Here is a 22,821-nt window from a genome sequence, read left to right as displayed (position 1 = left end):
CTACTCTGGTGGGGAAAATCAGTAACAATTTACAATTAGGCCATTCTCCTTATCCTTCTACCTTCTAGAAGGACGAGGGCAGCAGACACATGGGAACACCACCACCTGGAAGTTCCCCTCCAAGCCACTCACCATCCTGAATTGGAAATATATCACCGTTCCTTCACTGTCGCTGGGTCAAAATCCTGGAACTCCCTCTCTAACAGCACTGTGGGTGTACCTACACCACACGGACAAAATCCTGGAACTCCCTCCCTAACAGCACAGTGGGTGTACCTACACCACACGGACAAAATCTTGGAACTCCCTCCCTAACAGCACTGTGGGTGTACCTACACCACATGGACTGCAGCGGTTCAAGAAGGCAGCTCACCACCACCTTCTCAAGGGCAATTAGGGATGGGCAATAAATGCTGGCCCAGCCAGCGACACCCACATTCCAAAAAAGACATTTGTTCACAAGTATTTTTTCAAATAAGATAGCAGAAATCCAGAATTCTTTCCCCCCCACCCTCATCCCCGAAGGCTGTGGATGTTGGGGATCAATGCAGGATTGAGAGATTTTTGTTAGGCAAGGGTATGAAGGGGACACGAAGTGATGGCCAACAATGGAGCTTGAGATCTAACTGAATGATGGAGCGGGTTTGAGGGGCTTAATGGCCTCCTCCTGTTCCTCATGCTCCACAAAGGAGAAACAGACAGTCTGTCCGGTCACAACCATACATTTCCCACTGGTACAAGATGTCTGGTGGAGGTCTACTCACCCTCTGCATCCTGGGAATGGTGCTGGGAAGGATAAGAGGAGATAAGTCAGAAAGGACCGAGTGAAGTGAATGGAAAAATGGTCTGTGACCAAGTCGACATATCTTCTCTCCCACGCTGGACACGAGTTTCACAGCAGGGATCCTGATCGCCCATCTACCCGCCTCAAGATCCTGCAGCCGGACTATTGCCAGGAAGTCAGTCATGACCTGGAGAATAGGGCTTGCTCTCTAGAGGGTAAGAGGTGGCTGCAATCCCAGCAATATTTATACAAAAGCACTCCACTAAGGCTGGAGGCCATGAAGTTTCATTGGAACATTTTCCTGAAATTTCATTGAAGCATTTTCCCAAATAACATAAGCACTTGTCCCTCCTTTGAGAGAAAACATGAATAAGCACTTGAAATCCCCAAGGCTGAGAGAGCAAGAGAGAGAGAGAGAGCGCGAGAGAGAGAGATATTGAAGAACTGGGTGACAACACCAATGTCATTGGCCAGTTCCCCTGTTCACATGATACTGTTTATGCTGCATTCATTGGAGAGAGTGACAGGGTAAGGTTTGATGATGAGTTCTGTATACCACTCATGGCTGTAAATCACAAACCTGTTATTTGTTTAATACTGACAGCACTGCCAGCATATGGCAAGGTTGCGTTAGGTGAATCATTAGCCAGCTAGTTTCCTCCAGGCATGCCAATATTGTGACAGGTAAGTTTCAAGCGTGTCATGAAAGTAAGGTAAGGTTTCTTAAAGAAACCTTGGCGACAGGCAGCAACACAACAAATGGTAATAATGGGCCCCACAATTTGTCAGCTGGAGGCTAAAGTCACGTGCGGCCTAAAACAAAATGGCCACAGACGAGAGCCTGAAACCTGAGGTATAATCGAAAGACTGCGGATGCTGAGAATCTGAAACAAAAACAGAAAATTGCTGGAAAACTCGGCGGGTCCGGCAGTGTCTGCGGAGAGAGAAACAGAGTTAACGTTTCAAGTCATGTCATTGGCCAGCTCCCCTGCTCAAGTGATCCTGCTTTTGCTGTGTGCATTGGAGAGGGGGGTGTGTGGGGGGGGGCGGTGACAGGGTAAGATTTGATAAGTGGATTTTGTAGTCTCTGAAGAAGAGTCACACAGACTCGAAATGTTAACTCTGCTTCTCTCTCCAGACCTGCTGAGCTTTTCCAGCACTTTCGGGTTTTATTAGCCTGAAATCTGCACTGTTTGGCTGACACCTCATTCCAGTCTCTCCTAGTTCACAACTCACATTCAGCTGAACACAGGGCAAGGAACTTGAAATCAAAACCAGAGGCAAGGCTAGAAAAAAAAAATCTAAATACAAAAAGAGCAACCAAATGCACATCCAGTAAACTTCTGAAATCTTCAGTTATGAGTCATGGGATAATTCAGCAACAAGGTATGTATTAGAAATGCGTTTAATTAACTGTTAACATTCCAATGAAATTCATTACATAGCCAGCCACAGTCTTAAAGAAACAAGGAATACTCAGTTGCCACTGTGTTATTAGTATCATTAACTCATTAAAAAAAAACTTGGTGCCTGGTTACATGGATAAGATTTTTCTCCCACTTTGTGTCCTCAGAGTGATCGGCAAAATGACCAGGTCAACATACCTTTTCTCGAGTTTCACAAGATTGTCTCCGGGGAAGTGCACAACGTTATGCATTCGCCAGTTTGTGGTGTGATTTATATCTTTGACTGACCTCCAAGCAATGCTGAGGTGACCCTCGTTTCTAAGAGCGCAACAGGCTTGTTTACAGTGTTATTTTAAAAAAAACAAAATCTCTGCCATCACAAGATGTCTGCGCCCAGCTTATTCCAGCTCCGCTTCCGGAACTTTCTGTTCACTTTCAGCTCTGAGTCATCACCCAGTGCAAACCAATCAAGCACAGATCTGCTATCAAACTCGCATAATCGAGCGCCCCATGCACCAGCGCAGGATGACACATCAGAGCCAGGATTGGGAACCAATCTCCCACGTGAAATGCTTCAAGTTGAAACGAGATTGCCCTGTGGTTGCATTTAGGCGGGTGAGGTGGGGTTGGGGGAGGGGTGAGGTGGGGGGAAGGACTGGATGGGTGGGTGGGAGGGGAAGAATTGGAGGGGTGGGGGGAGGGGAAGGACTGGAGGGGCAGGGTGACCAACTGTCCCACGTTTTCCAGGACTGTCCCATAATTAAGCCTTTTCTCCTGCATCCCAGGTCACGTCTTCCCGGGAACACGTTCAGCCCTAGAATTCATCTGCATCGGCCAGCTCATGCCTGCAGACACATCGCCAACTATTCTGTCCTGTGCTGGTGGGCCAGGCCTTTTCTCACCTAGTCGTCGTCCCTGTGCTGTGACTTGTCTGGCGGGGAGGGAAGGGGAGGGGTTCAACAGCACCCCACCTCCACCCTTATATATTCAATTCCCAGCCCCATCACCACCCCCTCCGCCCACCATCCCTTAAATTGATTCCCTGACCACTCTATTGGGTGGAGGCATGGCACAATGGGCAAACAGCTCGTCCATTCACCACTCTCTTTGAATCTGGTGGAGGGTCTCTGCAAAGCGAGCTAGTATTGATGGTAAGTGTGGGCTGAAATTGCTTGTGCATTCTTTGGCCAGATATTTCACCTCAGCAGGGAATGAGAAGAGGAAGGGAGAAAACATTTCTTTTAAAAAAAAGAGTTGGAAGAAAGGAAAATTGGAGATTCCCACCAGCACCAAATCCACATTAAATGGCTCCCACGTGAGGGAGGGGAGCCTCAGAGGCAAATGTCCGGAACGGCCAATGGTCTAGTCTTGACCCGGTGACTTCCCACCTCCCCCCTCATTCCCCACCCTCCACCCACCACCCCCCCCCCAACCCCCCCACACCTCAACCCCCCGACCTCCCCCCCACCCCTCTAGTTTTCCAGGTGCGCTGCAGTTATTCCTTGGGCCAATGTTGAAACTGGTGCGGGATTCCAGAAGCAGCCACCCCAAAACGATGTGGCAGCACAAGAAGCAGTTTTGATTGGATAGCCGAACCAATAGCGTCACCAACTTTGTTCCCCGGAGGGGAACAGGTTTGTACAACGGGGAACTGGTATGGGGCCATTCTACAACCAAGTTGGCCGAGCTGCCAGATCAGTGGTAGGGCTGCTTAGAATTATCACTACGCCCAGGCTGTTAATATGGCAATCACCTTGTTAAAGACAATTGCTAGTTAAACAGGTGATGGGCATTGATTATCCCATCTAAACAGAACAAAAAGATACAGCTGGAACACTTTGTGTAGAAGCTACTTGGAAGTCAGTTGCATTGAGGAGTTGTCTTGAAGATAAACCACCTTGAACCAAAGGACCGGCCTGGATTAATTCTTCCCCCACAACCTCTTATTGTGAGTAACACAGGCTATGGGAGGGAGCGGGGCATGTGTAATAACAATCCTGCTCTTTGCAACAAGTATTTATATAGCACCTTTAATGTAACAAACACTTATAATTGAGGCTGCTCAAGAGGCCAGAACGAGAAGTGCATAGATATATATCTCAGGCTCAAGGCTGTGGGTCTGGAGGAGATTACAGAGGTAGAGAGGGGTGAGGCCATAGAGAGATTTGAAAACAAGAATGAGAATTTTAAAGTCAAGGTGTTGCTTGGCTGGGAGCCAATGCAAGCCAGCGAGCACAGGGCTTAAATGGGAACGGAACTTGCTGTGAGTTAAGACACAGGCAGCAGATTTTTGGATGATCTCAAGTTTACGGAGGGTAGATTGTGCAAGACCAGCCAGGAGAGCATTGGAATAGTAGAGTCTGGAGGCGATAAAGGCACAAGTGAGGTTCATCAGCAGGTGGGCTGAGACAGGGGCGAGGTCAGAGGTGAAAATGGGCTGTCTTAGCGATGGCATGCAACTTAGGCAGTGTCCCTGCTGGAAACACCGCTGTGAGGGCAGGACAGGGGTTGTCTGTGATGCCTCTCCAATGCTGAATAGCTCACTGGTGGTACCCAGGGAGAACAGCACAGACTGGGGACCATAGTGATAACCTCTGAACTTTATCTCCAGGCCATCAAGACCTGACTCCATCTCTCACTCCTTTCCAACACCACCTTCAGGAACATTGGGAAGTACAATGGTATATCCAGTGGGCTGATTAAAACCAACATCCTGTATCACTAGATCACAGCAGGTTCTGTAACAGTTTCTGTACACCAATGAACCCAAAACTATCCCCCTAATGTAAACATTGCTTCAACGTGCGGAAAAGGTGTAACCTTACACTGTACAGTTTACTCTGTTCACTGACTGTCAACACTGCTTCCCCTTTAGAAGGGGAAGTCTTGCTGTCACCGTTCTCTCTAAAAATAAAGGAAAAGCACAAGAGCTCTCGAGATCTAAAATCAAATCTAACATCCATTCTTTTGGATGATCTCAAATACAAAATGATAAATATTGAATTTGATTACTGGGGGTGAATGACAAATGTTGAAGGGACCAGTTTGGAAAGTTGATCCCACTGACTGAAGAAGTAAAACATGCAATGATATTTGAGATCACTGTTGCACTGAAGTGGCCCCAATTTAGGCACAATTATGCCCATATAAAAATGGTTTTGGCAGCCTTTTATGTTATGTTATTGTGCATACAAGAACACGTAAGACTTGCATTTCTATAGCACCTTTCACAAACTCAGGACTTCCCAAAGCGCTTTACAGTCAATGAAATACTTATTGAAGTGTAGTCGCTGTTGTGATGTAGGAAATGTGACAGCCACTTTGCACACAGCAAGCTCCCACAAACACACACGATAATGACCAGCTGATTTGCCTTTTGGGATTCTGGTCATGGAATAAACATTGGCCCCAAGGCACCTGGGAGAGCTCGCTCCCCTGCTCTTGTCCAAGTATTGGTCACAGGATCTTGTGTCTACTCGAGGGGGCAGATAAGGCCTCGGTTTTACATCTCTTGTGAAAGGGAGCACCTCAGAGGTTGGTCTTAAGTGTCGGGCTGGATTACGTGCTCAAGTCTCGGGCCTGGGTGCCACAGAAAAGCCATAAAAATCAAGGTAAGAACATCCCCTACTCCGTGCTGCTGGAGTTCACAAGCCCCTCCATCCCCAATTAGAAGGCATATATATATCTGAAACTCCAACTGTGGCACCCAAGCCTCCAAACTTCCTTAATCCCGTGAATTCCACCACTATCAATCAAGTAAAACCTCCACATCGCATCTGCTGCCCTTGCAAATAGACGATAAAGGAAATCAGGACAGGGGATTGACTTCTCAAATGGGTGCTCATCCCACCTCTGATTCTCTGCTCCAAGCAAGGTATTAAGTTGAAGCATTTTGTTAGCCGCGGCACGTTGGTGAAATGAACAGGCTCTCAAACGTTTCAAACGCCACCTTCTCCTCTCGCTGCAAAGTCATTCCCGAGTGTTCAACAATGACAGAGCCCAGGGAAATAAACCAGCTCCAAGAATGGCAAAACACAGGTGCCTTCCACGTGACACACCTCCGCCAGTTTGCATGCCGGACAGCAGCAAGATTTTGAGAGCAAATCGGTGATTTAATCCCACCACTATCGAGAAATACTAGCTAGCTTGCGGAGATAACTGACAAGAGATCGAGAGCGCTTGGCGACCCTTCGGAGCGTAGCCTTTTCCCTTTGGTTTATGCTGGGGGTGCCCCATCAATTCTTATTGCACGAGCGAGGTGGACGAAGACGCAGTCTGAGCTGCGCCCATGTAAAAACCTTCCCTTGCCGTTACTGCCTGAAGTGGAACTTCTAGCTTCTGACAGTGATGACACCAGCATCACCAGTGCCAGCCCACCACACCCAGGTATCAGGTTACTGCCAAGCCTCCTCAAACAGGCTTAGCGTTATTAGACTTGGTCAGTGAACTCGACTGACGTGAAAGCAATTTGAGTTTTTATGCTTTTAGAGAACAGCTGGACGGGGCCATCATGTCCCCCACCACCCCCCAACCTCCCACCCCCCAGCCATGCAAATAAAAAAGAGCAGAATCATAGAATACAATCTCCAAAAACCAAAAAATGGTTAAAGTGGCACAAAGACCCAACAATCAAAGCAGAAGTTGGCAACCCAGGAGCCTGGGGAGCCTATATCTTCCCCTGTTGCTTTCTCCAATGGCAAGGCCTTGGCCAGCCAATCAGCACCCTTTTCCCCAGCGATTGTTTGAAATTTGGCATTCTGGCATTTGTCCTGATGAGCGCAAGACGAAAAGCTTCGACAACACGTCCCGCTTTTCAGCAACACTCCAGAAATTTGCTTCAGGCGTTCGTCGGAAATTAAACGTTCATGCAACCGCCATCCTCATCATCCTCCCTCTCCTCTTACGCTGCAGGTTTATACCGGAGCACAGTTACGCGGCACAAGCAATTCCTTGTCACCCTGCTCAAGTGGCCATCCCACATGCATGCGCACACACGCACACACACACATACGCGCGCACAGGTCGAGGGTGAGCATATGCAAGCATGTTCCAGAACAGACAACATCCTGATCTCATTTCCAGAGAGGGAATGCTGGACAAACTCCCACCTCCCCAACTCACTGCAACAGCGGGACACTGGAGCAACACCCGTTGAGGTAACTGGTCATCTGAGCTCACCCTTTCCGGACTAATCCACACATGGGATGCCCCTCGTTCGCATCCCTTTCCCCCACCCCGGTCTCCCCTCATCACAATTGCCAACAGAGAGAGTCCAGGCAGATAAACCCGCATGAAATGCTCCTATATGTGGGTCACTCAGCAGCGCAGGGGGACAGGTCATGGTACACTTGAGAACGGAATTTACTGAAGAACAAGAGATTTAACAGGCTGGCTTCACTGAACTTTGTTTTCCAGAGCGGAGACTGTCTTGGAATGCTTTCCACACAAAATGTTACAGTGTTTTCTTCTGATGGGGAGGGGGAGGGCCAATGTTTTCAAGCTCAGGAGACGTTAAGTTTAAACAATGCGTAAGGTTTGTTCAACATTCGCTCAGCCTCTGCACTGAGTGACCGACAGACACTGCCGCCAATCGTCCTCTCATTCAGATGGTCCTTGGGGAAGCGCTGGCTGGAACGTTAAGTCTCTACAGCCTTCAGTGAAAGGTCAGAGCCGAAAACTCCTTCCCTGCACCACTTCCCGGTCCCCGGGATTGTTTAGCCCAAGGGGGTGTGCTGAAATCATACACTCCATCCTGCAGGTTAATTAGAAGGGGGGCGAGAGGAGACAGGGTGTAACCTTTTCATTAGTTATCCATCATTTAAAAGAGTTCATTGCAAACTGGAGCTAGGCAGACAAAACCTACGCTGCTCCTCGTGGCACACTGAAATAGTAGCAATCTGTTCCGTCACTTCCAAAGTCCGATTGTGATCGGGCCCCCATCACCTCTCCCAACATCTTCCCCCAATCTGCTTGACCCTTGCTGGGGTCCACATGAAGAAAAAAAAGGGATCTGGACACACCCCTCCCCCCCTCCCACACAAAAAAAAACACATGAAACAAATCTATGATTTGCTGCATTTGAATGGATTTACAGTTCTCCTCAACCCCAAAAGGTGCAATAGAGTCAAGCAGCTTTCTGATTGTGGAAGTGTTAAATGGAGTGGGTGGCAGTGGAGCGGGTGAAACTCAATTTCGAGTCAGCAGATAAAGAGTTAATCTCCGTCAGGTCCGGACACTGAATACATTACCGAGAGGTGGAACGAGGCCACGATTATTTTTATTCATTCGTGGGATGCGGGTGCTGCTGGCAAGGCCAACATTTATTGCCTCGAGAAGTTAGTGCTGAGCCACTTTCTTGAACACTTGAAGTGTCTGCAAGGCCATTTCAGAGGGTATTTAAGAGTCAACCACATTGCTGTGGGTCTGGAATCACACATGTAGGCCAGACAGGGTAAGGATGGCAGATTTCTCTTCCTAAAGGACATTAGTGAACCAGATGGGTTTTTTTTTAATGACAACCCAATTGTTTCATGATCATCATTACTGGATCTAATTTAATTAACTGGATTAAAATTCCCTGTCACCTGGCCTAAATAGCCAAGTGGCTATGGTACTGGGTTTGTAACCCCAAGATCAAGAGTTCAAATCTCACAATAGCAAACTATGAAACAATGTAACTTCATCTGAAACAGATGGAAACGGGTTTGTACTCAAAAGAGTTACAATTCTGCTGCTGCTGATGGCCCACAGTGCCTCATGGATACCCAGTCTAGAGTTTGGTGGGATTTGAACTTGTATCTCCAGATCATTAGTCTCTGAGCATTAGAAGGTTAATTAGTAACCCTCTGGATTACTAGTGCAATAGTATTACCACTATGCTACCATGACCACCCATACTGCATCTTATACAAGTAATATAAGTCTTCTCAATACTAATCAGTGGTATCCTCCTAAACATGGTGAACTCACAATAGGTATCAGCACTGCATTGTGTATCTCTACGCAGACAGAATTCAAAACAAATACATTTTAATTCATGACTTCCTTAGTGTAAAATGTGTGAATGACACAGAGGCAAACTGTTTTGAAATTGTGTGTGGTTGTGGTGGGAAAATCAGGAGGGATATCAGAGGCAGGAAGTTTCAGACTGGGAGGTCCAGGATATTCTACAAGTCTGAATGAATGCACTGCCAACTGGAAAAGCAGGGGTGCAAGTCCCATCCAAGCAGGATCGGAGGGGGTCAGCAACAAGAAAGTGCTGCAATTTCGTGTCACTGACTCAGTGCTCCCTTCATGCTATGGGGAGGGTGGGAGTGCGGTGTAATGTAACCCTGCGCTTGTGATATAATGCGGGCCACCTCAGCCAGCCCATCAACATCAAAAAGGAATCCAAGCAGCGCCTGGCCCTGAGAAAACCCCGACACACACTTGTTTAACCAACCCTTCGCCTCAACTGTAGCCCAATGGCATTTACAGCACATCTGCTTGACGTACAAAGAAAGAATGTCGCATCAACTCGCCAAGTGAGGTGGAAAAAAAATAGCAGCCCGAAACTTTGAGGGGTTAAAGTTATATAACGTTAACCTCTTCCAGTAGTGCTGCAATCCTCAACCGGCTGCACCCTTCATTCCAAGACATATCCCAGCTTCCTCACACTCTGGTATGCACAATATGCACAGGATGAATACACATGCTGAGTATATGTAAACCTGCAGGCAAACCTGGTCCATGATATTCACCACCTGAAGTATACACTGATACACCTTGCACCCCACCCTGTCTGTAAAACACACACACACTGAAATGTAGGCTCTGTAATTATACTGCATGTTCTGAAGCTCCCGTCGAAAATGTAATTACATTTGATCTCTGGTGTGTGTTGAATGAGGGTTATACAAAGTGGAACTGAGTAGAAGACAGCTGCTCACCCTCAAGCCTTTGAAATACATACACACGATGTTTGGCACTGACATAAAATACACACAGTGGTCCTGACACTGTACATCTGTATGTGCTTATGTTTCAGAGTATGTCGGTGTGTGTGTTCATGTACCTAAGTCCATGTTTCTGTGTACCTGACTGTTTTTATCTGAGTACCTGTATCTATTTATGTAAGTCTGACTGTGTCTTTGGATGGGCAAGCCTGAGTTACAGATACATCTGTGTAGTATGTGTGTGTGTTGACTCATTCTCCTGTCCCACATTGTGTCAGTGTGTATTTGTGTGACTTGTGTGAATGTTTGTGTATCTGGTTTGCCTGTGTGTGTATTTATGAGTGTGTCTTTGTGTGTGTGTGTGTGTCAGTGCCTGTCGGGGGAAAGGGGTATTTTTGTGAATGTCTATCTATCCCAGCGTGTTTAAATGCTTTCCTCTCCTACCATTGAAGAAGCTCTTTGCTTTCAGGTAGCCCACGCTCAGTCGCAGCACGGACAGTTTGTCCAGCCGGGCACGGATATCCTCGCTGAAGGGCAGCAGACTGGTCAGTTTGTCCAGCTCACAGTTCAAACGATCCCGGTGCCTTTTGGACGGATTGGACTTGACGCCGTCGACAGGAGGTGACTTGGGACTAAAGCAGATGTTGTTGTTTGTTGTTTGTTTGAGGGAAAAAAAAGGAACAAAAACACAAAATAAAAAAAGAGGGAAGCAAAACAGGAATGAGACGGGCTGGGTCAGAGCCACACAAACAATTTTTTCTTTTTAAAAATAAAAAATAATAAATAAAGCAAAGCATCGCGCCGGACTTAAAAAAGAGAGTGCTTCAAGTCTGTGTGTGACCCTCACCTCTTCTGCACGGGTTTCTTCCTCTTTTTAACGGCGTAGATCCCTCCAGAGCTCAGCATGTTGCCGGTGAAGTCTATAATCCACACGGTAAGCAGTGAATCCAGCTGGAAACAGAGTGTGGTCCCGGACCCTCCACTCTCTCTCTCTCACACACACACACAGCCAGGACGCTGTGAATTCCCCACACTTGGGCTCAGTCGAGGTTCGCAGGATCCCAGTGGCTTTTTAATGAAACTGACTACAAGAAATTCCCTGCACTGTCAGCAATGGCGTGGTGCCAGCTCGTGGGGGGAACCTGCTTTTTTTTCCCCAATCTCTTTCCCCCCCTCCCTCTCCCTCTCTCTCTGTTAACTCCAGCAAGACACTCCCCAGTGAATACCCCCTTCCTTCAACAGCCTCCCAAACTCTCTCTCTCTCTCTCTCTCTGTCTGTCTCAGGAACTTGTTTCAATCTCTCTCTCTCTCCTTCTCCCTACTCTCCCTGGGCTGGGCTTAACCTCATCTGGTTTATCATCATTGGTTCCCCACTCCCGGAACAGGAGCCGAGCGAAGGAGGAGACGAGTTAAAAGGTGGCTTGGACGCTGCTTGGTGGGGGGAGGTTGTTCCCTCTGCCACCCTGGGGTGGAATTCGACTCCAGACAGGAAAATGCTTAAATCCCGGAACTGAAACCGTCCCACTCAAGTCGCTGCCTCTCGTCAGGATTTATACCCCGCATTTTATTGGGGTTTCAGATTGGGATTGGGGCGGTCCTTCTGCCATTTCACACACAGCGACAGAACCAATTCACCACGTTCCACCAACCCGCCCCCCAACAACATCCAGACAGGAATTAACCTGCGTTTCTATAGCACCTTTCACCCCCCCCCCCCCCCACACACACACACACACACACACACACACGGGGACACCACAAAAGCACCTTGCTGCCAAGGAGGAGGTGGTTGCTGTTGAAATGTAGGAAGCAGGACAGCCAATTAGCACACAGCAAGCTCCCGCAAACTCCAATGTGATAATGACTGGATAATGTGGGAGGGGGTCGTGGGGGCGGGTGGGGGGGGAAGGGCTTTATGTTCATGCAGAGATGAGCTTTGGTCAGGACGCTGGGGAGAGCTCCTCTGCTCCTATTTGAAATAGGGTTATGGGAAAGATTTGCGACGAAGGAGGGAGACTTGTTAGAGTTGAGGCAAAACCATGCAGGGAGCCAACGTAGATCAGTGAGCACAGATGCTGATGGGGGAAGGGGATTTGGTGTGAGTTAGGATGTGGGCAGCAGATTTTCGGATACCAGTGACTCACAATGATTTCAGTAGTCTGGGCTCGCTATATGTGGGTAAAAACTCCATGAGGTGGTTTTAATCCAGTATCACCCATTGTGATGTGTTTTATCCTTCATGGTTGACAATGACCATGACCTTGTCTGGAATTCAATGGCCTTTTACCTATTGGAGCTTAGAAGAATGAGAGGTGATTTTATTGAATAAGATCCTGAGGGGACTTGACAGGTTGGATGTCGAAAGGGTGTTCCCCCTTTTGGGGGTGACTAGAACTAGGGGACACAGTTTAAATATAAGGGGCCTCCCATTTAAGACAGAGATGAGGAGAATTTTATTCTCCCAGATGTTCGGGAGTCTGTGCAGCTCTCTTCCCCAGAGAGTGTTGGGGGCTGGATCATTGAATATTTTTAAGGCAGAGGTAGATAGATTCTTGACTAACAAGGGAGTCAAAGATTATGGCGGGGGGGGGGGGGGGGTTGGTTAGGCAGAGAGTGGAGTTGAGGCCACATTCAGATCAGTCGTGATCTTATTGAATGGCGGAGCAGGCTTGAGGGGCCGAATGGCCTACTCCTGCTCCTAATTCATATGTCCATATGTAAGAATGTCACACCAGGCAATGGCAAGTGTGGATCAGGCTTGGTTCATGGCACCCTTTGGCCTGCCCATATTCAAGCTGGCAATCTGTTTTACCACCATGGCCATTCACATTTCCCAGCCTGAGGTGAGTAAGTTTGGGATTTAGCACTTGTGGTGGGGGGCGGTGGTGAAAGATAAATCCTATTGAAATCCTACAAGTTTTATAAATGGAGCATAAGGTCTGTCATTACTAATTGTGAACTTGCTTGTGGGGATCTTTATTGTTCCACTTTGAAGTCCAATTCAGTTAATTCTTTAATTCCTGAAGCAATGTAATCATAATTTGATGGATTAGACCATGGTAAGCTGTATACCCTCTGTCTCCCTCATCTCCCTGTGCCATTGCCCACTGTGGACCAAAGAATGGACCCAGTTGACTTGCTGGTGGCACAGCTCATGCTACCTGGATGCCAAGGTGATGCAGAAGTGTGACTCTGAGGAGGAGGGAAGGGTTGCGTGGAGACTGGCTCTCTCAGCCACTCCAACCCGTACCCATACTGAGTACAGTGTGCCATCACACTGCCTCACAGTTAGCTGTTTCGAAAAAGCAGCACCTAACATCTTGCGTTGATAGTACCAAGTATCCGCTGTGTTGGGTTTTCAGGTTCCTGTCAGATTTCAGTGTGTCTGTCTCCAGACAACCAAGGACACTGCATAATATCTATTCCATCACTAGCACCACCCATTTCCACCTCCGTAACATCACCCAACTTTGCTCGTGTCTCATCTCCTGCTGCTGAAACCCTCATTCATGCTGTCGTTACTTCTAGACTAAACTATTCCAACGCCCCCCCTGGCTGCTCTCCCACATTCTGCCCTCTGTAAACTTGCAGTCATCCAAAACTCTGCTGCCCATGTCTTAACCCACACCACATCCTGTGCCCTATCACCCCGTGTGCTCGCTGACCTACACTGGCTCCTGGTCAAGCAAAGTCTTGATTTTAAAATTCTCATCCTCGATTTCAACTCCCTCCATGGCCTCACCCCTCCCTATCGCTGTAATCTCCTCCAACCCCACAACCCTCCGAGGTATCTGGGCTGCTCTAATTCTGCCTCTTGAGCATCCCCAATTATATTCACCCCATCATTGGTGGCCATGCATTCAGTAACCTGGGCCCTAAACTCCGGAATTCCCTCTCTACGCCTCTCTGTCTCTTGGCTCTCCCTCCTCCTTTGAGATGCTCCTTAAAGCCTTCCTCTTTGACCAAGCTTTTGGTCATCTGACCTAATACCTCCCTTGATGTCATATTTTGTTTTATAACGCCCCAGTGAAGCACCTTGGAACATTTTATCACGTTAAAGGTGCTATGTAAATATAAGTTGTTGTTGTTGAGATTGGCAAGGATGGTTTCACCAAGGTATAAAATATGAAATGGCTTCCTCTTGTGGAGAATCGTGGGGAGAATCTAGAACTAGAGGGTCACTGTTTAAAAATAAGGGGTCGCTCATTTAAGATGGAGATGAGGAGAGATTTTTTTCTCTCAGGGGGTCGTGAATCTCTGGAACTCTCTTCCTCAAAAGACGGTGGAAGCAGAGTCTTTGAATATTTTTAAGGCTGAGGTGGATAGATTCTTGATTAACAAGAGGGTGAAAGGTTACCAGGGGTAGGCAGGAGGTAACAATCAGATCAGCCATGATCGTATTGAATGTTGGAGCAGGCTTGAGGGGCTGAGCGGCCTACTCCTGCTCCATGTTCGTATGTCCGAATGAATTCAGAATATTACGACAAATTAAGTCAGGACAGTGGGAGCCAGAGATCATAAATTCAAACGAGCAAAAAGCACATATTCAGAAGCAGTCTTTTTCCAAAGGTTTACAGAACAATCACAGTAATCTGCTGGATGGGGAAATGCAGAGCAAAATAAGAGGAACATTGAAGAGGAGGCTGGATATTACAACTGGGGAGTTAGAATGCCAGAAGGATGAACGATGGTGGAAGAGTTAGAACACTAGAGCTGACAGCATCACTGCAAGGGTTAGGGTACCTGAGGCACAAGCTTGACTCTGAGATTTAAGAAGGTTGAACTTCAATGGGAGAGCTAAGTTATAAGAGGTAAGGAGTTCTGTTAAATGTTAGGGCATTAGAGGGACCAACATGGATGGCTCAAATCCTTGTGTGTGATGTATGAGGTTTGGGGGAGGTGGTGGGTGGGTGCAGAATTACTATCATGCCATGTCTCCACAATGCCATTGTACCCATCTGAGTGCTATATGGATATCGGCGCCCAGCCATTTACTGGAATCAACAAACTGGTAACAGCAGAATGGCTGGGCAGGTATTGACCCTGACCTCGAAACTTCCTGCAGAATTGGAGTCCCCCTGTCGCCCAGTTTTAGTACAGTTTTTCTCATACCTGTTGGTTCTTCAGTTGGCACTTCTCCTTCCTATTGGATACACCGAGTCTGGGAGTGTGGTACTTTTTATCTCCTCTTGTAGAATTTCTCTTCTCCCCTCTCACCCCCCCATCACCCCCCCCCACCCCCCCCACCCCGCACCCCCCCCCCCCCCCCCCCCCCCCCCCACCACCACCACCACCACCACCACCACCACCACCACCACCCCGCTCCCTCCTGTCCTGCAGCCATTGACATCTCGGTGAGGTACACTTCCATGGGCACCCATGCCTTGCATCGTATGGGTCAAGTGGCCACTCTCCCTAGCTAAGCCTGGGCAGAGAGTCCCAGCTGGCCTTGACTGCAAGGCTATCACAGCCAGGCCTAACTGAGTCCTCATCCAATAGGCTGGCACACCGACATCTAGCAGGAGTCACTGCATGGACATCAGGAGCAATCAGCACTGCCTGGTTTTCTCCTCCATAACCCAGGGGCATTGAGACCAATAACAAGGACCCAATCAGCACCCAAGCTGAGATCAGTCAGCTCAGCATAGACTGATCCTCTGATCCACTGTTCTGCACTCATCCAGACTACATAATCTTTAACAAAAACAGAATTACCTGGAAAAACTCAGCAGGTCTGGCAGCATCGGCGGAGAAGAAAAGAGTTGACGTTTCGAGTCCTCATGACCCTTCGACAGAACTTTGATTGGTTGGGAAAAGGTATTGCAGTCCTCACCACTTGCACAGACCCTGTTGATGTTCCTCCATCAGGAGAGATGGTAGCGTGGGGGTAATGTTGCAGGACTAGTAATCCAGAGGCCCAGTTTAACGCTCCGGGGGCACGGCATGATTTCACATCCCACTGTTACAGCTGGTGGAATTTAAATTCAATTAATAAAATCTGGAATTGAAAGCTAGCCTCAGTAATAGTGACCAGAAAACAGTCATCAGTTGTTGCAGAAACCCATCTGGGTCACTAATGCCCTTTAGGGAAGGAAATCTGCTGTCCTTACCTGGTCTGGCCTACATGTGACTCCAGACCCACAGCCATGTGGTTGACTCTTAACAGTCCCTCTGCAATGGTCTAGCAAGCCACTCAGTTCAAGGGCAATTAGGGATGGGCAACAAATGCTGGCCTCGCCAGCGACACCCACATCCCATCAAAAGAATAAGAAAATAACACTAACTATTTTCCATCACCATTAGAAGGGTGGGTTTATAATGTGTGAAGGGTGCTGACCGTTTTGGGAAGCCTGATAAATACATTGCCCCTCACTTACCAATTTAGAAGTCTCTGCTGATTCCAGGCAGAGTCAGGCTTTTCAAGGAATTGCTCAATCAGCCGTTTTCAATATGTTAAAGTGCGATTCCCCTTTGTGGGTGCAGCCCTGCTATCAATGAGGAGGCGCAGGTCGCTAAGTGGAGATCACCTGTTTATTTCAGGGATTTACTGGATCCTTGCCCCTTTTTTTTTAGCTTCACTGACCACTGAATACAGAGTGAAAATCGCATTGAACGCCAACAGCCCAAGCAACCCGCAGTAGGGATTGTACATAAAACATTGAACTAAACTCGGGATGCAATGTAAAACTCATTGAATTCCTCGGGATTAAATCACTCAACTCTCCACCAGCCTCAGCATGATATGGCACCATCTAGTGATGGCTCTGGACTCTACAGCCAAAGAGTCCCTGCTTTATGTTATTATGTGATTTCGTTCAGTTTAGCAATCGATCTGCCACCATGTACCTCAACGTCTCTGAAGTCATGAGAGTTACAGATAATCATGTTACTTTTAGGAGTCAGGATTCATAGGATTACAGAGTGGCTACAGCACTGAAGAAGGCCATTCAGCCCATTGAGTCCATGCTGGCCTCTCTGTAAGAGCTATTTGGCTAGTCCCGCTTCCCCAGTCTTTCCCTGCAGCCCTGCCAATTCTTTCCCTTCCAACGCTTATCCAATTCCTCGTGAAAGACACAACCGAACCTGCCTCCACTGCACCATCAGGCAGCACGTAACAACTCGCTGCTGAAAAAGGGTTTTCCTCTTGTCGCTGTTGGTTCTTTTGCCAAGTTTGGAGTACGGAAGGAGCCTCTGATGAGTGATGGGGAGGTTGATTGAGTGGACCGGGCGAGGTGAAGGTCAGGCTTATTCCTCGTGGATTACTTGTCTGCCAGTGCTGACTGTCTAAATTGGCACACTGAGAATGGCTGTCTAGTACTGGGGTGGGGGGTGCAGCAGCAGCTGGGCGAGCAAGTTGGTGCTTCCTGGATGGGAGGAGAGAGGACGGGATGATGAGTTACTTGCCACAGGATCCCTAGCCTCTGACCTGTTCTTGTAGCTACAGTATTTATATGGCTAGTCCAGTTCAGTTTCTGGTCAATGGTAACCCCCAGGATGTTGATAGTAGGGAATTCAGTGATGATAATGCCATTGAATGTCAAGGGGCGATGGTTAGATTCTCTCTTGTTGGAAATGATCATTGCCTGACACTTGTGTGGCGTGAATGTTACTTGCCACTTGTCAGCCCAAGCCTGGATATTGTCCAGGTCTTGCTGCATTTGGACATGGGCTGCTTCAGTATCTGAGGAGTCACGAATGGTGCCGAACATTGTGCAATCATCAGCGAACATCCCCACTTTTGACCTTATGATGGAAGGAAGGTCATTGATGAAGCAGCTGAAGATGGTTGGGCCTAGGACACCACCCTGAGGAACTCCTGCAGCGATGTCCTAGAGCTGAGATGACCGGTCTCCATCAACCAATAGCCCCAGCTTCTCCAAAGTCCCTCATCCCTGGAACCATTCCCGTTAATCTTTTCTGTACTCCCGGCTGCGGGTCACATCTTTTCTGAAGCCTGGTGACCAGAATTGGATGCAACGCTCCAGTTGAGGCAGAATCTGTGTTTTCTTTCCTGCCATGTTGCTCTAACGCCGGCAGTTTGTCATTTTAAATATATATTACACTCAGCTAACTGTTAGGCTTATAGATGGCATTGTGGCATGGGCAACAACTGCTGTGGAGCAATCTCTGCTGGAGAGGGTGGATTTTGTATCAAGCTATGATATCCTGCACAGTCAGACCCTTGCCTATCTAGGCTGCACATGAAGCGGGGTGGGGATGGCACTTAACCTCTGTGTGTTAATATAGCAAGGGTGATAATGAATCAGCAGCCCATTTCACATCTCCCCGCATATTCTCGCTGGCTTCAGTGGATGAGAGATGGGAAGCCAATGGGCTGTCAGTTGGCTCTTGCCCATTTTGGACGAGTGAGCAGAAGATCTCACCCCTGACAGGTGGGCACCTGGAGGAGATTCTGGAGGGCCTGAGGCATTTGGGGAACTGAATCCCAGTGAAGCTTCAGAGGGGAAGGAGAGCAAAAAGAGAGGGGCAATTTAAAAAAAATAAATCTGCAACGACCTGTCAGCAGGAGGCTCTGGCGTCTCACATGTTTTGGACCCTGCTATTGTGCCACCTTAAAAGATTTGTAACCCCCCCATGATATGGAGGCTGATGGCGTAGGGACTGACAATTGAAGTTTACCTTTGTTATGGGAGTCACTGGTGAAGTGAACTGAAGACAGGGAGGGCTGCAGGCATCTGGCTGCTCATTACCTCCAACACAGGCCAATCAGTTCCAACAACAAGGCAGCACTCTGTGAAGCAGCATCCGAATCTCAAGGAGAGCTGATAATATATTGTACCCGGGGCTCACTCTCCATCAGCACTGGGAGCCGCGTACCAAAGCAGCCTCCTCCATCTTCTCCCATTAGCAGCTGACCCTCACGGCCATCTGCAGGGGGCTGTGCTACCTTCTCCTAGATAGTGAGGGTTGCTGGGTTAATTTGCCTGGCTGTGGGAATCAGAGGCTTCACCTGACATTGGTGCAGATGCACTTTCGAGTGGTGAGGTGGGTGGGAGAGTGTTAGGAAGAGGATTACTGCAAAGCGACGAGGGGCTGAAGTGCTGGTTAATTTAACTCCCTATAACCCAATTCCAATGCCCCTGCACAATTGGGACTAAGATTAGCACACATCGATGATAATCAAACCAGGGGCTTTCGCACTTCACCAAACTGTGGGAAGTATCTACCCACTGATCCAGCAAGTTCACTTGCCACTTTTAGACCACCACAGTGGAACTTTGGCACGTAGACACTATTTAAAAGAAACTTCAGAGTGTAGATACTGTAGTAATTATGGCTTTATTCAGTGTATAATGCACCTTTAAGAATAATACTTGTTAAGGAAGATCACATGATCTGAAGTAACCAAAGGAGATTAGCACAGGCTACCTCAGCAGTCAGTGTAGAAATAGAGTTGGAGTTGAAAGCACACGTGTAGTTGCTGCTGAGTATATTGTAAATAAACTTAAGGTTTCCACCCAAGAGGTGTCTGCAGATCAACTCTATCATTTTGTAAGCCACCCTACAAAAAACTGGCGTTGAGGATAAAACAGGATTGAACAGAAGAAATCAAATTAGAAAGAAATCAGCACTGTACCTCACCCAGTGATTGTAAGTAGCATGTCCCGTTAGAATTGAAGAAGTTATCCCCTCTCAAAATGCCGCAGTTTGGGAGAATTGCTCCTCTTGAACCAGCCACAGATGATTGGTGTCAATACATAGAACACCTCATGTTCTTTTTAAAAGCAAACAAGATTACAGGGGAAGAGAAGAGACGAGCAATCCTCTTGAGTACATTTGGGAGAAAAACCTATATCCTGATTCAAAGTTTGACAGCACCCAGTGTCCCAGATTTGAAGAATTTTGATGATTTGGTGGATGTCATGAAGGGTCATTATCAACACAAACCCTCAGTCATGATGCAGAGATTCAGGTTTAATTTGTGAAATAGACCCCCAAGTGAGACAATTACACGCTATGTGGCAAATTTAAAGTAGCTAATGGAACATTGTGAGTTGGGTACGACTCTGAATGACATGCTCAGAGAGTGTTTAGTGTGTGGTGTGAAAGAGGGCTCTATTCAGAAAAGATTATTGTCCAAAGTGAATCTGGATTTCAAGAAGGTGCTAGAGATAGCGCTGGCCATGGAAAGAGCAGTAAGAGATTGAAAAGCAATACAGGGTGTGCAAAATGGTCCCGTACTCCACATCCGGCAGGAAACCTCAGCTGAAAGAGGTGTGAAAAAGCGAGACTCTGCCGAGAAGCGGGAAACAGCCCCCGGTAGTTGAAAAATAAATAAAAATATCTTAGCAGCAAAATTGAGGAATAATTTTAATCGAGGTAGAAACAATCAGTCTTTTAGTGATGGGCAGTTTTAAAAAAGCGAATACTATTATTGTCACAGGAATGGACATATAATGAGACAGCGCAAGGAAAGATTGAAGCAGGCTTGTAAACAAAAGAAAAATCCCAATGAAATCTACAATGTAGAAGAGCCTGAAACAACAAATTCAGACATTTACTCGTTGTCTAATCTGAAAGTTGGAAAGACAGAACCAATATTTGTCACAGTGAAAGTAAATGGTAAACCTGTTAGAATGGAAGTGGACACAGGAGCTTCTAATACAGTAATTGGGGACCATACCTTCAGATATCTGAATAATGGTGAACATCAATTAAGTTTAGAAGAAACAGCCACCAAACTAAAAACATATACGGGTGAAGATATTCAAGTAAAAGGCGTAAGCAGAGCAACTGTCCATTATGGAAGCCAATCGGTAAAGCTACTCTTGCTGGTGGTAGCAGGTGAAGGGCCAAACCTCCTGGGGTGAAATTGGTTAAAGGAGATTAAGTTTGAATGGGCTGAAATTTTCCAATTGAGAGCAAGTGGGTTACCAGAGCTCCCTGGAAAGTACACCATTGTCTTCAAGGACAAACTGGGGAAAATCCAGGGCCTGCAGGCCAAGATTCATGGATTCGGAAACAACCCCTCACTTCATGAAGGCGAGACCAGTGCCATATGCCCTATGAGAAAAAGTCGACATTGAACTGGACACTCTAGAGAAACTGGGCATTATACAACCTGTTCAGTTCTCAGAATGGGCAGCACCCATAGTCCCCTTCTTTAAACCCAACCAAAGCATCTGAATTTGTGGAGACTACAAACTGACAGTTAATAAAGTAGCTAAGCTAGACAGGCACCCCATTCCAAAAATCAAAGATCTGTATGCCAAGTTGGCAGGAGGGACAATGTACACAAAGCCTGACATGAGTCATGCTTATCAACAATTAGAGTTGGATAATGCCTCCCAGGAGTTTGTGATAATTAATACCCACAAAGGGTTGTACCAATATACACGATTGCATTTCAATGTCTCCTCCGCTTGTGCCATTTTTCAGAGACCAATAGAAAGCTTACTGCAGGGACTGTCCCCAGGTTATGGTCTATTTAGAAGGTGTATTGGTGACAGGATTCACTGAAAAAGAGCATTTGGTAAACTTAGAAGAAGTCTTAAAATGTTTCTTGTAAGCTGGAGTGTGTTTAAAAAAGATAAGTTCATGTTCCAATCGAGGGAGGTGATCTATTTGGGTCACTGGGTAGATTCACAGGGCCCCCACCCGGTTGAGGAGAAAGCGAGAGCCATAAGAGAGGCACCTGCACCAAAGAACATCTCAGAGCCCAAATCATTCCTAGGAATGATCAACTATTAAGGGTGATTCTTACTCAATTTGTCTACAGTGCTGGCCCCCCTGGCATTCTCTACTCAAAAAGAACCAACGTTGGTCTTGGGAGGGGCCCCAGGAAGAAGCTTTCATAAAGGTGAAACAATTGTTGCACTCGTCCAATCAATTAGTGCATTATGACCAGAGAAAAGGATTGGTGCTGACATGTGACACATCTCCCTACAGAGTGGGAGCCGTGCTCTCTCATTGGATGGATGACAGCACGGAACGGCCAATAGGATACATATCAAGAATGCTCACCGCAGTGGAAAAGGGAAACTCACAGATAGAAAAAGGCCTGTCCATCGTCTTTGCTGTCAAGAAATTTCACCAATAAATACACGGCTGCCATTTTACAATCGTTTCAGACCACAAACCATTGCTCGGATTGTTTAGTGAGGACAAGGCTATACCACCCATAGTCTCAGCAAGAATGCAACAATGGGCTTTAATTCTGGCAGCGTATGAATACACTTTCATACACAGACCTGGCAATCAAATCGCAAACGCCGATGCCCTTAGTCGTTTGTCTCTACAAGGAAATGAGGAGCATGTCCCAGTTCCGCAGGGACTTGTTTTACTGTTAAATTTCTTAGATCCCTCCCCGGTCTGTGCTCGACAGATCAGAGACTGGACTCAGTCCTATCTCAGGTACGAGAACAAGTGCTACATGGTTGGTCACAGGAGCCCGTATCTGATGAAATGAAACTGTACTTCAACAGAAGACATGAAATAACCAGCCAGGATGGCATCTTATTGTGGAGAGCACGAGTGATAGTTCCTCCAAAGGGAAGGGAGCCATTGTTAATTGAAGTACACAGTGTACATCCAGGAATTTCCCGAATGAAGACCATAGCACACAGCTGTCTATAGTGGCCTGGGATGGATGGTGAAATAGAGAGTTTAGTAAAGCACTGTGTGCAATGTCAGCAACTGCAACAGTTGCCAGTGACAGCTCCATTACACCCATGGG

At 47.2% G+C, this 22,821-nt stretch overlaps 1 protein-coding gene across 1 annotated transcript in view; it reads right to left on the bottom strand.

Annotated features, from left to right (window-relative positions):
- ahr2 (aryl hydrocarbon receptor 2) overlaps positions 1–11,453 on the bottom strand; it is a 172,537-nt gene extending 161,084 nt beyond the window's left edge. The window contains exons 1-2 of the mRNA XM_041201157.1: positions 10,972–11,453; positions 10,569–10,756 (exon numbers count right to left, since the gene is read on the bottom strand). Of these exons, the coding sequence (XP_041057091.1) occupies positions 10,569–10,756; positions 10,972–11,030 (247 nt within the window). The 5' untranslated portion in view covers positions 11,031–11,453. The remainder of the gene's footprint in view (positions 1–10,568; positions 10,757–10,971) is intronic.
- Positions 11,454–22,821: the final 11,368 nt, after the last annotated feature.

The sequence above is a fragment of the Carcharodon carcharias genome, chromosome 12 (assembly GCF_017639515.1).
Source record: "Carcharodon carcharias isolate sCarCar2 chromosome 12, sCarCar2.pri, whole genome shotgun sequence".
NCBI lineage: Eukaryota > Metazoa > Chordata > Chondrichthyes > Lamniformes > Lamnidae > Carcharodon > Carcharodon carcharias.
This window is presented reverse-complemented; position numbering and strand designations above follow the sequence as displayed.